The sequence below is a fragment of the Drechmeria coniospora genome, chromosome 03 (assembly GCF_001625195.1).
Source record: "Drechmeria coniospora strain ARSEF 6962 chromosome 03, whole genome shotgun sequence".
Taxonomy (NCBI): Eukaryota; Fungi; Ascomycota; class Sordariomycetes; order Hypocreales; family Ophiocordycipitaceae; genus Drechmeria; species Drechmeria coniospora.
This window is the reverse complement of record NC_054391.1, coordinates 7,567,336-7,580,390: the sequence shown is the minus strand read 5'-3', so window position 1 is coordinate 7,580,390 and position 13,055 is coordinate 7,567,336. Positions and strand designations below refer to the sequence as shown.

Genomic DNA, 13,055 nt, shown 5'->3' with positions numbered 1-13,055 from the left:
CAACATACCATAAGCACCAGCACCAACGCCGCTCTTGATTTCTCTCCCGCGCCCTATTCTCCAACATGTCATTCAACACAAGTTCACCTCAAAGTGCATTCATTGTGCATCCATTCATAGTGCACATGAACAATCATAAGTCTTCTTCGTTTTCTGGTCCGTTACTCAGTTTGGGGCAGCAAAGGCGTTTGTGATAGTCGATGCCTTGCGCTGGTCTAACTTCGACTTAGTACTCGCAAGGAACCCGGTGGCCAACTGCCTGAGTGTTATATCGATCTTCTGGCCAGTAACCTGAAGATGTATCAACCTATCCTTTTGGGCTTGAGCCCAATTGCTGTCGAACGACATTGCGGTATTGAGGAATTGCGTGATACCGAAAGTGCCGTGGATATCAGGTGTGTCAAAGGCCACTGAACCCAATGTATGCTGCCTCCCACTGTTGATACCATTCGAGTACGCCTAGGTGTGAGGAGTTATGCATAACATTGAAGTAGTTGGTCCTTATCTGTTCTTCCCGTAAGAGAGGTACAGTCCCGAGTCGTTCTCTGACTTTGCTAACGATCTTAGGAACCTCCACGATATCATTGAGGTTCGTCAACAGATGCGGGTTTGTCGTCTCTTCCATCGTTGATTTGACGAGTGGGTTGAAGTGGATTGAAGGCTTTGGGAAGTGGAAACCAGAGTGCTGAAGGGGGGGCGAGGTAATCTTCCTTTTGGTAAGTCTTCTGAAAGAGCGGCGTATTCGTCTTGATCGGCACTAATGCATAGAAGTGGATAGGGGGGAAAGAAGAAGGGCTTCGTGTGACCGTTGCGGCGAGGAAGAAGGAGAGCCTCATGTGACCGTTGCGGCTGTTATACTGGATTGTTGAGATCGTATTGATTTGATCATAACGGACGGTGGTTCGTGATCCATTAACCCGTTGTTGTTGATCCGCTGTCTGTTGCTTCTTTCCAGATAGCAATTTGCGCGGGGACGCATACCGGGCTCATAATTGACGCAACAGAGGAAAAGTGGGTCCGCCCGGACTAGGGCTACAACGAATCAAGGATCGTGAGATGGGGCAGAATCAATCTATTGGTGTTCTTCTTGATGCTGTTGTTGCCAACCACCAGGTGGTGTCCTCTGTGCCTGCTTAAATAGGCGCAGATGTGGACACCGTTACGTAACTAACTACCCGGACTTTAACCCTGTTACAGGCCCGTTGGCGCGTCGGCGCGACAGCATTCATACTGTATATGCTTGTACTGTGGATGCGCAGTGCTGTACCTTTCGAGGCAGATCCGGGAGAATGGTTTTCCCGATATCCCCGCGCCCCACCTCGAGCTGGAACCGGAAGTGGGCGGTTCTTGTAGGAAAGCTAAGTACTAACTTGAGTACTGTGTTATCCACCTACTTATTACCTGTACTTGTACTTAGGTAAGTGCTGCACTGTACTCCGTACTGTAGGTGTGCATTAGTGTGCTTGTACATGTACTTAGGTAATAGCAAGCACAGGTAGGCACTGTACAGTAGGTGTACTGTACTGTAGTTGTACTTGGGTGGACAGTACTTGGACGTACTCAGTATACGGTGCTTATACGAAGTACGGAGTTATACGGAGTACACATGTACAGTACATGTACGGAGTACTCCGTACTGCATTACTTTTTGGCAGACAGCAAGTATTAGCCTGCCATCCAACGGTCGCCAACTTCTTCTGCGCTTCATCGTCGTGGCCATCGCCAATCCTCTCTCGCCCTTTCCTCATCTACCTCCCAGTCCATCGGCGACCGCCGTTCTGTTTCTGTTCAAGATGTTCAACCTCGGCCGCAGTCGCGCCCTGGCATCGGCCATGAAAGCTTCCAAGGTGTGCACGTCAATGTCCAATTTTCCTTCCTTCCTTCGCCCTCCTGCCCTGTCTTGCCGACGGTGCTAACGTTCGGGACTCCTTGCGAAAGCTTTCCCTCGCCCCCTCCGTCAGACTTCCGGGCGTTGTCCAGCAAAGACGCGCTTTGAGCATCCACGAATATCTCTCTGCCGACCTCCTGCGACAGGTAAATGCCATCGCCCTCGGCCCCCATCCCCACCCCATCTCCGAGCGTCGGACAAACCACTTGACCCCCCCCCCCCCCCCCGGGAAGAGCGAGGGACTGACCGTTACCCCCGACGAAAGTATGGCGTCGGTGTTCCTAAGGGCTTCGTGGCAAAGACGGCCGAGGAGGCCAAGGCCGTCGCAAAGGAAATCGGCACCGAGGACATGGTCATCAAGGCCCAGGTTCTCGCTGGTGGCCGAGGAAAGGGCAGCTTCGACAACGGCCTCAAGGGCGGTGTCCGTGTCATATACTCGCCGCACGAAGCCGAAATGTTTGCCGAGCAAATGATCGGCCACAAGCTCATCACCAAGCAGACGGGCGCGGGCGGACGTCTGTGCAGCTCCGTCTACATCTGCGAACGGAAATTTTCCCGTCGCGAGTTCTACCTTGCTATCCTCATGGACCGCGCCACCCAGACGCCCGTCATCGTCTCCTCGTCGCAAGGTGGCATGGACATCGAGGGCGTCGCCAAGGAGAACCCCGAGGCCATCGTCACCACCTACATCGACATCAACAAGGGCGTGACGGACGACGTTGCCCGCGGCATCGCCACCAACCTGGGCTTCAGCGAGCAGTGCATCGAGGACGCCAAGGATACCATCCAGAAGCTCTACAAGATCTTCCTGGAGCGCGACGCTACCCAGATCGAGATCAACCCCCTTTCCGAGACGTCGGACCACCAAGTCCTTTGCATGGATGCCAAGTTCGGTTTCGACGACAACGCCGACTTCCGCCAGAAGGAAGTCTTTGAGTGGCGCGACACCACCCAGGAGGACCCCGACGAGGTCCGCGCCGCCCAATCTGGCCTCAACTTCATCAAGCTCGACGGCGACATCGGCTGCCTCGTCAACGGTGCTGGCCTGGCCATGGCTACCATGGACATCATCAAGCTGAACGGCGGCCAGCCGGCCAACTTCCTCGACGTCGGCGGCGGCGCCACGCCGGCCGCCATCCAGGAGGCCTTCGAGCTCATCACCAGCGACCCCAAGGTGACGGCCATCTTCGTCAACATCTTTGGCGGCATCGTCCGCTGCGACCACATCGCCACCGGCCTCATCAAGACGGTCGAGACGCTGAACCTCAAGATCCCCATCATCGCCCGTCTCCAAGGTACCAATGTGGAGCAAGCCCACAAGCTGATCAACGAGTCTGGCATGAAGATCTTCTCCATCGATGACCTGCAGAACGCTGCGGAAAAGGCGGTTCAGCTGTCCAAGGTCGTCAAGCTGGGTAAGTGACCTGCATCGTCCGATGGAGCATCCATGGCGCCGCAGTTTCGCTAATCGGGGATGTAGCCCGAGACATTGACGTCGGCGTCGAGTTTAGCCTGGGAATCTAATGACGACGTCGTGAACGGGATCATTCGAGGCTTTTGGCCCGCTCGATAACACATGTAGTACTATCAGGGTTGGGGTTGGGGTTGGCAAGGCACAACTGGTGGCCGTGAGGGGTGGTGAAGTCAGGTCAGGATGGGTTCGCGGCGGTGCAGCACGCCAAACGGGTGCCGATGTGATGTGTTGCGCACGGCAAATATTGTTCCTTGGTGATTGTGGGGGGGGGGGGGGGGGGGGGCTATTAATGCCGACAGCTGAATGTTTTATAGACATGTTGCTCTTGCGCTGCTTGCCGAGTCGTCGAGTGAGGCGAGCATGGACGAAAGCTGCGCCCGGCCGGCGGAATCAACGCTTGAAGGCCTTTGCGCACCGTCCGTGCTATGTCCCATGAGCGCTGTAATGATTCATGCTCGGTACGCTTGTCCAGCACCGACACGTCCAGGTGTATGCATGGACGAGCAGGACGAATCTTACAAACTGCCCAAGGGGGGGAGGGGTTGGAGATTTAGCAGTTCGAATCCGCATGTACTTACGGAGTGCTATGTGCAATTGCGTGCACATACTGTACTAGGTATATGCACGGAGTGCTCGAACATCCAAGCACTATCATAGGTAGGTAGGTAATTACTTGCTTCAATTAGGTGCATTTTAGGAAGTGTGAACATGTACTCCGTAAGTTCTCCGTAAGTTCTCCGTAAGTACTCCGTAAGTACTCCGTACATTACCATCACTTACAGTACTGTAGTGTAAGTACTTCGCACTCCGTACTTGTACTTGCGAGCATGGAGTGCTGTAGCTACTGTATGTACATGTGCTGTACTTACTGTACTTACAGTACAGTACGGAGTAGTTCCAGGTGCACCCGCAAGCGTAGTACCGTGCGACGGGCGGTGACAAAATCAAGCGGGCAACTACCGTGTGGGGTTTGGTTGCATGCAGCTCTGTGAATGGACAATTCGCCAGTGCTACGACATGTACGGAGTACCAGCAAGGTGGGGGCGGCCCCCACAGACTGCAGAAGGGTGACGATAGACCGTCAGCGGCTGCGGCAAAGCTCTGTGCAACCAGGAAGCCGAGCAGGCAAGCGGAATTGAGGGGCACACCTGATTTCACTCCTCTGATGTAATCGTATGTATAGCTAGCCTTGCCATTCCAGCCTCGATCGCTCTAACATACTCGTACTCAAGGAGCTCTTTTGCCGACAGCATACGTGGCGATACGAATTGCCGGGAACAGGACGCATCGACCCGCTCTGCCCGTACGTCACACTCCATATTACCTCCTCCTGTCTTGGGTCGCGGTGCCGTCTTTGGCACGCAAACTCCGGTCAAAGACTGTGGAAGAACCTTCGCGGTTGCGAAATTGACGGGCCATCGATCGACCGACCGAGTACCAACCGATCGACCACGATCCGATCGGTGCGTCGCCATGCCGACGGTCGACGAGACGAGTCAGAGCGCTGCGCCAGCAGAGTCTCTGGAGGATCAGACGCTCCTCGTCTTTGCACGCTTGATGGAAGGCGGCCAGGAGGATGAGGATACGTGCAGAGAACTTGACAAGCTCACCAAGCTGCTCAACGACGACGCCATCGCGCAGCAGGCGGACCCGAAGCACGGAAGCATCTGCAGCGTCATCGATGGGGACTGCGTCGATACCCTCCTGTGCTACCTCGACATGCGGCAACCTGACATTGTCCGGGGGCACGCCGCCTTGACCACGTCATCCTACCTCAAAGCCGCCGGCGACGAAGGTTCCAAAAAGCTCTCCGCCTTCTTCTTCGACCGCGTCCGCAGGGGCACCTATGACGACTACATCGTCGCCTTTTGCGTCGCGTCAGCCACCTTCCCCATCGTGCCCGACCTTTCTGCCGAGCTCTTCCTGAGCGAGGGCTTCCTCAGTTCCCTCGGCCGACTCATGGGGCGCGAGTGGAAGAGCCGCAAGGTCGAAACGGCCTGCTTGGAAATGCTCAACGCTGCCTGCATGAACTCGGTCTGCAGAGAAGCGGTGGAGAAGTACTGCGTCGAGTGGTTGGAAGAAGTCGTCGACCAGGACCCCACCGGAGCGACGCACGGCTCGAACGGCGAGCCCAAGATTCAAGGAGAGGACGGGTCTATTTCCATGAGACGGCACTCGGAGCAAGTGCAGCACCTTGCCGCCGTCATCCTGGCCAAGCTCAGGGTATGCAGACCGCTCCCCCGCTTCCGGTTCCCCTTCGGCTCTCCTGATGCCTAGTTGACGGCTGACTGACGTAGCCCCAAGGCGATGCCGTCCAAGGCGGCGAATGAGCCGAGCACGTCGAGGATCGAGCCAGCAGCCACGAGCATCGAGGACCTCGCCGAACTCTTCACCAAGCTCATACTGAGAGACGAGGACCACGGCAGACAGCATTCGATCGAAGGCCTTGCCTATGCGTCTCTCCAGCCAAAGGTGAAGGAGAGCATCATCGGCAACCGAGACCTGCTCGGGAAGCTGGTGCAGTCCCTGGCGGACGCTCATCCGAGATCGCCTGCGACCTACGGCGCCCTCAGCATATTCGTCAACCTCACAAGATACCTGCCCGTCCTTACCGAGGAAGACAGAAGGATGCAGCAGTTGAAGGCGTATGCGAACGCGGCCGGCAGGCTGGCCGGACCGGACCCTCTCGACGACGAGGACCACGTCGCCAAGCGCTGCCAAGCCGTGTTCGAAGTCGGTCTCGTGCCTGTCATGGTGACCCACAGCAAGAATGGCTCTCCGGCATCACTTTCCCTCATCGCTTCCATCATGCACTCCATGACGGCGACCAAGGCCCTTCGAGGCCAGCTGGCTCAGCAAGGAGCCGTCAGGCTGCTGCTGCTCGCCTGGGCGACCGTTCCCGAAACGGATGAGGCTCATCGGCGAATGGCAGCCCAGGCCCTGGCGCGGCTGCTCGTCAGCACGAACCCTGCCCTTGCCTTTGGCGGAAACCGTTCCACGCCGGCGACGGCTGCGATTCGGCCTCTGGTGTCCATCGTAACCCCCGATCCGGCGGCCGAGACGCGGGACTTGCTGCCAACATTCGAGGCCCTCATGGCCTTGACGAACCTCGCGTCTCTCGAGGACGGCGAGGCGGGCCGCGCCATCGTTCGCAGTGCCTGGCCGCACATTGAGGAGCAGCTACTGTCGTCGAACCGTCTAGTGGTGAAGGCGGCGGTGGAGCTGGTGTGCAACCTCATGCAGACACCGGAAGGCGTAATGCTGTACGCCGACGAGACGGCCCAGGCCAGGAACCGACTCCATATCCTCCTCGCACTGGCAGACGCCGAAGATGAGGGAACGCGGAGCGCGGCCGGGGGCGCACTGGCATCGCTGACGGCCCACCCGTCGGTTGTCCGTGCCATTATTCACCGGGAGCGCGGCGTGAAGACGGTGTTGGGCATGTGCCATGATCCCGACGAAGGGCTGCGGCACCGTGGCGCGGTTACGATATACAACATGGCCTCGGCCGAGGGAAACCTCGGTGAGCTTGCGCGAAACAAGGTCAAGGAGGAGGGCGGTGTGGAAGCGTTGAAGGAGTGCCTGAAGCAGAGCAGGCGGCCCGAAGTAATCCAGATCGCGGCGCAGGCTTTGAAGGCACTGGAGTAGATGTCTAATGTACGAGCAGGAGCTCCTCCACGTGCGCAACACTAGTCGCTAGCGAGCAGAGCACAAGCCGCATCGGAAGCCACTACGGATGGATGCGTCACAAAGAAGTTGAAGGCGGCTTCGCCACGACGCGGTCCGATTTTTGTATCGCAGTAGCTCGTCGTTCTGAATGCTGCGTCTACGTTCCCTGAGCCACCACTCGGCTCATGCTTTCTCTCCCCGGGCTGCCATGTGAAGGTGCACTCGTGGCTTGGTAGAAGTCTGCATAGACATAGGCCATCAAGATTCATGCTGAACGGGAAGGCCGGTCTCGGCGCTGCCGTCATTGTCATGCCTATTCAGAATCGCCACCCCCTCGACATGGCCGGTCTGGGGGAAGAAGTCGAAGCCGACCAAGCTTTCCAGGTTGTACCTGGCGCCGTCGCCATCGCCGCAGGCCAAGACGCCGACGTCCCTGGCTTGAGTGTGGACGTTGCAGCTGACGTACAGCACCCTTCTGGGCCCAAACTTACGCAGCTGCGCCAGGAAGCTGGCGTCGCAGCCCTTGCGCGGAGGGTCGAGCAGAACGACCGTCTCGTCGGCTGGATACTGGACGTTCTTGAAGAGCTCGCCCGCGTCGGCGGCGATGAACTTGCAGCGGTCCTCGCCAAGGCCGTTGAGGGCAGCGTTGCGGCGAGCGGAGGCGATCGAGTCGGCAGCGATATCGATACCCGTCGAGTGCTGAAAGACGGAGGAGAGGGTGACGGTGAAGAGGCCGGAGCCGGAGTAGGCATCGATGAGGTACTTGATGGGCGACAGGGTGGAGGACGGGGGGGGGAGGGGCGGTAGGATGTGCTGCTTGATGTAGGAAGTGAACTTGGGTAGGATCGAGTTGTTGTTCTGGAAAAAGGAACCGGCCGGGTTGGTGAAGGTGTGGGAGCCAACGTACTCGGTCGTCGTGGCCTTGGAATCCGTCTCGCACGACTTGATGTAGACAAAGTCATCAGACTCCCCTCTAGCCGTATGCGGAGGGAGCTGGCTGGGTATCTCGTTGCTATCCTTGGGGTATCGAGTGGTGTGTTCGCGCAGCAAGATGGTGGCGCCACGCTGGTACTTGTCGAACTCGGTCTGCATCCTACCCCTCTCGCGCGCCATGCCGAGTCTCACGGCGCTGGTCCCGATGGGGCAGTCCTCGATGTCGAGCACCTTCCGCTTGCCCTTTTGCATGAAGCCGATGTCGGGGCAGCTCTCAAAAGCGACAGCCTTTGTCTGCTTCCGCCTGCCAGCGCGGGAGCCGGGGGGGCCGTCAAAGTGCGGCGTCAGCTTGGTGCGATACCCATATTGCAAGGGGCTGCTTATGGTATCCTCGATGGTCGGGATGAGCTCGGCGGGGAGGTTGGAAAAGTTGCGGTACGCTTTCTCGAGGACGCGCCGCTTGAGCTTTAGCTGCTCAGAATAGTCGAGCATCTGGAATTGGCAACCGCCGCAGGATGCAAAGTACTTGCACTGGACGCGGGCATCGTCGCGAAGTGGAGAGGGCTTGGTGACGGAGACGAAATCGGCGACCGTCTGGTTCTCGTGGCGGATGTGGCGAAAGACCCTGACGCGCACCGTGTCGCCGGGGACGGCGAAGGGGACGACGTAGACCTGGTTGGAACCAGACCGCATGGCGAGTCCATCGCCAGTAGAAGAGAGCTCGAGAACGTCGACCTCGATCTCGGCTCCCTCTTCGGGCAGAGACTCGGTTCCCTCGTCGATGTCGGTGGACCTTCTCGATCCGAGCAAGGCTTGGATATCATGTCTGAGGACTTCCTCGGACGAGCCCTCCGTCACGTTTCGCTCTCTCTTGGTCTTTTTCTGTTTCCAGCCGCGGGAGCTGCCGCTGCCGCCATTGCGAAAGTTGCTTGCCGCATGTGTCCTTTTCAGCCCCCTATTGACGTTGGCTGGTACAGGCACGGATGCATCTTTGGCAACGTTTGGCGGCTCGGGAGCCTTGGTGGAAGCCATGAAAAGCGTGCGTGATGGGTGCAGTATAGGAACAGACGAGGCGGCAGTGTGAAAAGGACCGAAAGACAGGGCTCTCCAAGCCCTTCTCATCTGCAACCTGCCTGATGCCCACGTAGCTCTCAGTTCGTCAATGTATTCGGCGGCCGAGGTGCTGGTGGTTGAGGTCGAATAATTATTTCTCTTGCCAGTTCCTCTTTTTTTTGGCAAGTAGTCGTACTTACAAGTACGGAGTACATGGGCAGAAAGCACTAAACTTACTTGTGCTTTACTTAAGTACTGTACGGAGTACTTACACTAATAATACCTGCGCATGCCCATTTGCAGTACGGAGTACTTGGTTCATTATTACCAGCCAACGGGGCCGGGCACGGATTTGGTCACCCAGAACGCCTTTGCTGTTATTGGCTGGATGCGATGTGGCTCTCTTTTACTCCGTACGTGTGTGCTCGTTACCCTGTACAAGCAAGTGCTTCAGACGGTAGAGCATGTATTTATGACTGCGGCCGAGGCTTGGAGGTTTTGCGATTTCATCCGTCGAGGTATCAAAAAAATATGATTGCAACTCTACCCTTTCAAGCAATAACTCGTTGTCATTCATGGCCTTTTTTCACTCAATCATAGCTTATACCCCCTGCGATTGATATGTTCGCAACCCGATCATGGTGACTCAGCTGGTAAGCTTGTACACGTTGCGAACCACAGCGTAACCACTGCTGTAGCTCTTGGGGCTGCCACCATCTAGTAGTATTCATTGCTGTAAAGACATCAATGGCAAATATGTGAGCATTTCGGGGTGCAACTATTTTATTTCTTTCCCTAAAACACAATAACGACAGATTATATGCTCGCGATAAGCATAGACGAGGAGTGAGGAGTACAGTACATGTACTCATACTGTACGGAGTAATAGGTGTGCATCATTCTAGATGCTTATAGGCGAACCAGATAGGGGTTTATCGATGGTGCACCAAAAGGGATAAGCGCATTTTCTTCGATATCCCGTCCATGTTTGTGTAACGCAGGTTTCGCCACTGCAAGAATCGGGAGGGAACGACATCGAACAGTCGTGATGGCAGTGCTCGAGTTCACATTAAGCGAAGAAGGCGTGACAGGGTTTCGCGATGCGCTCATCTGCCTGAACAAGTTCAGCGACGACGTCTTCCTGGAGGCTCGAAAGGATTCCGTTAGTGCATCATCGTGCCGTACCGATCGATGACCAGTGCTTGATCCACTTACCAAGATCAACCATGATGACTATAGTTTATTCTCACAACCCTCAATAACTCCAAGTCTGCCTACGCCAGCGTGCGGTTTGCGACAAGCAAGTTCTTCTCGAGATATCAGTACCAGCCGGGAGGCCAGTTTCGAGAAAGAGTTTACTGTAGTCTCTACATTCGCGTATGTTGGATCATGCCGGGAGGCATCGTTCCTCTCTTTCCTGGGTCGCTGAAATCGAACTGCAGGCCCTCATTTCACTTTTCAGGAGCCGGTCCAGCGTCGACATCCAGAGGGATGCCGAGAAGCAATCACTGATCGAGCGGTGTGATGTTGCGATTGAGGATGGCGAGGGTGTCAACAGCCGGTTCATTGCTCGCATCGTATTCAGAAACGGGCTGACCTCCACGCACCGTCTCCCCTTCGAGGTCGCCGTTCCTGTACATGCAAAGTTCAGCAGAGAGGACTCTCCGCATCACTGGACGATTTCTTCAAGAACTCTTCGGCAGCTGATGGATCATTTTGGCCCAGGTATCGAGTACCTCGACATCAACACCGATGGCGATCGGGTAAACTTCACTTGCTTTAGCGAAAAGACGGTGAGCGAAGATGGTGGGTGAATTTTATTTATGCTCTACGATGGCGTGACCACTGACCTCGCTCGAAGCGGTTCTCAAGAAGCCACTGCAAACGTCCATCGCCGTCGAGGTGGACGAATTCGACGACATCGATGTCGAGGACAAGCTCCACATTGTCATTTCCGTCAAGGATTTTCGCGCCATCATCCAGCACGCCGGCATTACGGGCAACGTTCTGTCAGCCCGATACGCTCTTCCCGCTCGACCTATCCAGCTCTCCTATACTGGCGACGCCATCTCGTGCGAATTCCTGATCATGACAGTCGGGGAGCGGGGGAGCAACGCGAAGCAGAAGACGAGAAAGGGTCGCAAGAATGGACCACAAAGCACAGGTACCCGATTGGAGCCGCCGACGGACGGAACGAGCATGGGACCGTTCAACCCACCGCAGAAGCTGGTACAAGCCCAAGCCGTGCCGTCGCCGGTGCCGTTCCCCTCACTCAGAGGGCCGGGACCAAGTTCGACACCCCATGTCAGTGCTGCGAGGGCCAGCGCTTCTCGAATCGGCGCCTTTGATCTGCGGCCGTCACAGAAGCCGCCTCCGCCGACGTTGAGATCAGAGTCCTTGTTTGTGGATGACGCCGGCTGGGAACCGGTTCAGGATGAGGATGACGGCGAGGAAGATACTAGACTAGAGTGGGACCACAGTGCCGATCCCGTGAGTGCCCTTGTATCTGTGCGTACCGGACGCGACGGTGTAGAGTCGACTGACTGACAAACAATCCGTCACAGCATCACACGGCCATGGCCATGAGCCGGGTGGAGGAAAGGCACGGCGCCGTGGACGAGTCGGCGGATCTTCCCGCTCCGTCGACGTTTCTGGAACCGACACAAAAGCTGTCAGACGTGAAGGGCCTAGCACTTTTTCCTGACTAAAGCTATGCTGTTAGACTCGAGATGTGGCGGAATCACAACCGGGTCGATCCTCAGTTTCCGAAGAGCCCGCACTCTGGATGCAGATCCAACTGGTGGCCCATCCAGCACCGATGCCATCTATGCGACAACTGGGTGGGATGTATTTGGATGAGGCGATCGCCCTCGGCCGGCCTTTGACATTGTTGGTATCAAGTTGCGGCCCGCAGTTTCCGTGCTCGCTCCATCCCCATGCCAGCACGTCGCCGTCTTCCGAGAGGGCGACGACGTGTTCGCTGCCAGCGGCAATCTTGACGATACGAGGAAGATTTGGAGGAGGGAGTTGGCCGTGATCATCTCGGCCCCAGCCCAACAATGAGCCATCTTGCCGCAATATGTAGAAGTCGCCCCAGCTGGCAGCAACATCTATCCACGCTGGCGCCTCAGCAGGTGCTTTGGAGCATAAACCCCACTTATCCGATCCTACTATCCGCATCTCTCCGCTCCCGGCTTCTCCAAACAAGCATGTCGATTCTTTGGCGCATACTGCTCGCGACACGCTGAAGCCTACGTTGTCGATCTTGCGCGGTGAATGAACTACGGCGCCCGGAAGGCCTATTTGCCCCTTGCGGCCATTGCCCCAGCCGTAGGCATCTCCGTTGCTCAAGACGACAACGACGTGTCCCATGCAGGCGTCTAGATCGACAATCTCGGTGTGGGCGGGGGGAAACCCTTTGAAAAGGGTGGCCGTTGGCGTTCGCACCAATAGTTCCCCGACGCCCAGCTCGCCCTTGTTGCCGGCACCGAAGGAGAAGAGATTTGTCCTCTTGCCTTGGCCATCTCTTGCCACGATAAATGACGCCTCCCACGTAACGGCGACGAGTTCGATGTGGCCGACGGCTTGTTCCTGAGCGTCATTGGTGAGGCGAACCTGTTGAAAGACCGAGGCTGAGACTTGAGACGTTGTGGCACCACAGGCCCCGCTCGTCGAGTCACCGCTCCAATACAGCTCACCGGCCTGCGTGAGAAGAAGGGCGTGATTTCCTCCGGCAGCAATCTTTACGACGGGAGAGGATGGAGGGCTGGGGTAGAATTGAGATTGTTTCGGTACGCAGACGTCGTCCTTGTGGCCAATGCCTAGTTGACCGGAGCCATTGGAGCCCAAGGCAAATGTGCCGTCCATGCCAAGGAGTTTAGGAGTTCGCCGATCAGGAACCGAGATGGACGATTTGCAGGGCAGTTAGATATAGATGTACTGACGCATAAGTATGTAAGTAGGAAGTAAGTATGTGCAAATAATTGTACAGTGGTATGTGAATACTCTCTTGCTTTTGGGCCCTGGAGTTCCGGTAGG

The 13,055-nt window shown here is 56.6% G+C and overlaps 5 protein-coding genes across 5 annotated transcripts; 3 read left to right on the top strand and 2 right to left on the bottom strand.

Moving 5' to 3' along the window:
* Positions 1-1,793: 1,793 nt before the first annotated feature.
* On the top strand, positions 1,794-3,412 carry DCS_07841 (putative succinyl-CoA ligase; the record flags this gene model as incomplete). The annotated part of the gene is made up of 3 exons (XM_040805124.1): positions 1,794-1,847; positions 2,154-3,303; positions 3,369-3,412. The coding sequence occupies 3 exons, from the start codon at positions 1,794-1,796 to the stop codon at positions 3,410-3,412; spliced, it is 1,248 nt and encodes a 415-aa protein (XP_040655228.1).
* A 1,423-nt stretch (positions 3,413-4,835) lies between these two features.
* On the top strand, positions 4,836-7,010 carry DCS_07840 (actin cytoskeleton organization protein; the record flags this gene model as incomplete). Its single annotated transcript, XM_040805123.1, has 2 exons — positions 4,836-5,585; positions 5,667-7,010. 2 exons carry the CDS (start codon positions 4,836-4,838, stop codon positions 7,008-7,010), a joined length of 2,094 nt encoding a protein of 697 aa, XP_040655227.1.
* Positions 7,011-7,289: 279 nt separating this feature from the next.
* DCS_07839 (tRNA -methyltransferase) lies at positions 7,290-8,996 on the bottom strand (the record flags this gene model as incomplete). Its single annotated transcript, XM_040805122.1, has 1 exon — positions 7,290-8,996. The coding sequence occupies one exon, from the start codon at positions 8,994-8,996 to the stop codon at positions 7,290-7,292; it is 1,707 nt and encodes a 568-aa protein (XP_040655226.1).
* Positions 8,997-10,065: 1,069 nt separating this feature from the next.
* Positions 10,066-11,725, top strand: DCS_07838 (uncharacterized protein; the record flags this gene model as incomplete). Its single annotated transcript, XM_040805121.1, has 5 exons — positions 10,066-10,179; positions 10,257-10,394; positions 10,460-10,823; positions 10,879-11,507; positions 11,582-11,725. 5 exons carry the CDS (start codon positions 10,066-10,068, stop codon positions 11,723-11,725), a joined length of 1,389 nt encoding a protein of 462 aa, XP_040655225.1.
* Positions 11,726-11,735: 10 nt separating this feature from the next.
* On the bottom strand, positions 11,736-12,884 carry DCS_07837 (uncharacterized protein; the record flags this gene model as incomplete). The annotated part of the gene is made up of 1 exon (XM_040805120.1): positions 11,736-12,884. One exon carries the CDS (start codon positions 12,882-12,884, stop codon positions 11,736-11,738), a length of 1,149 nt encoding a protein of 382 aa, XP_040655224.1.
* Between the last annotated feature and the right edge of the window lie 171 nt (positions 12,885-13,055).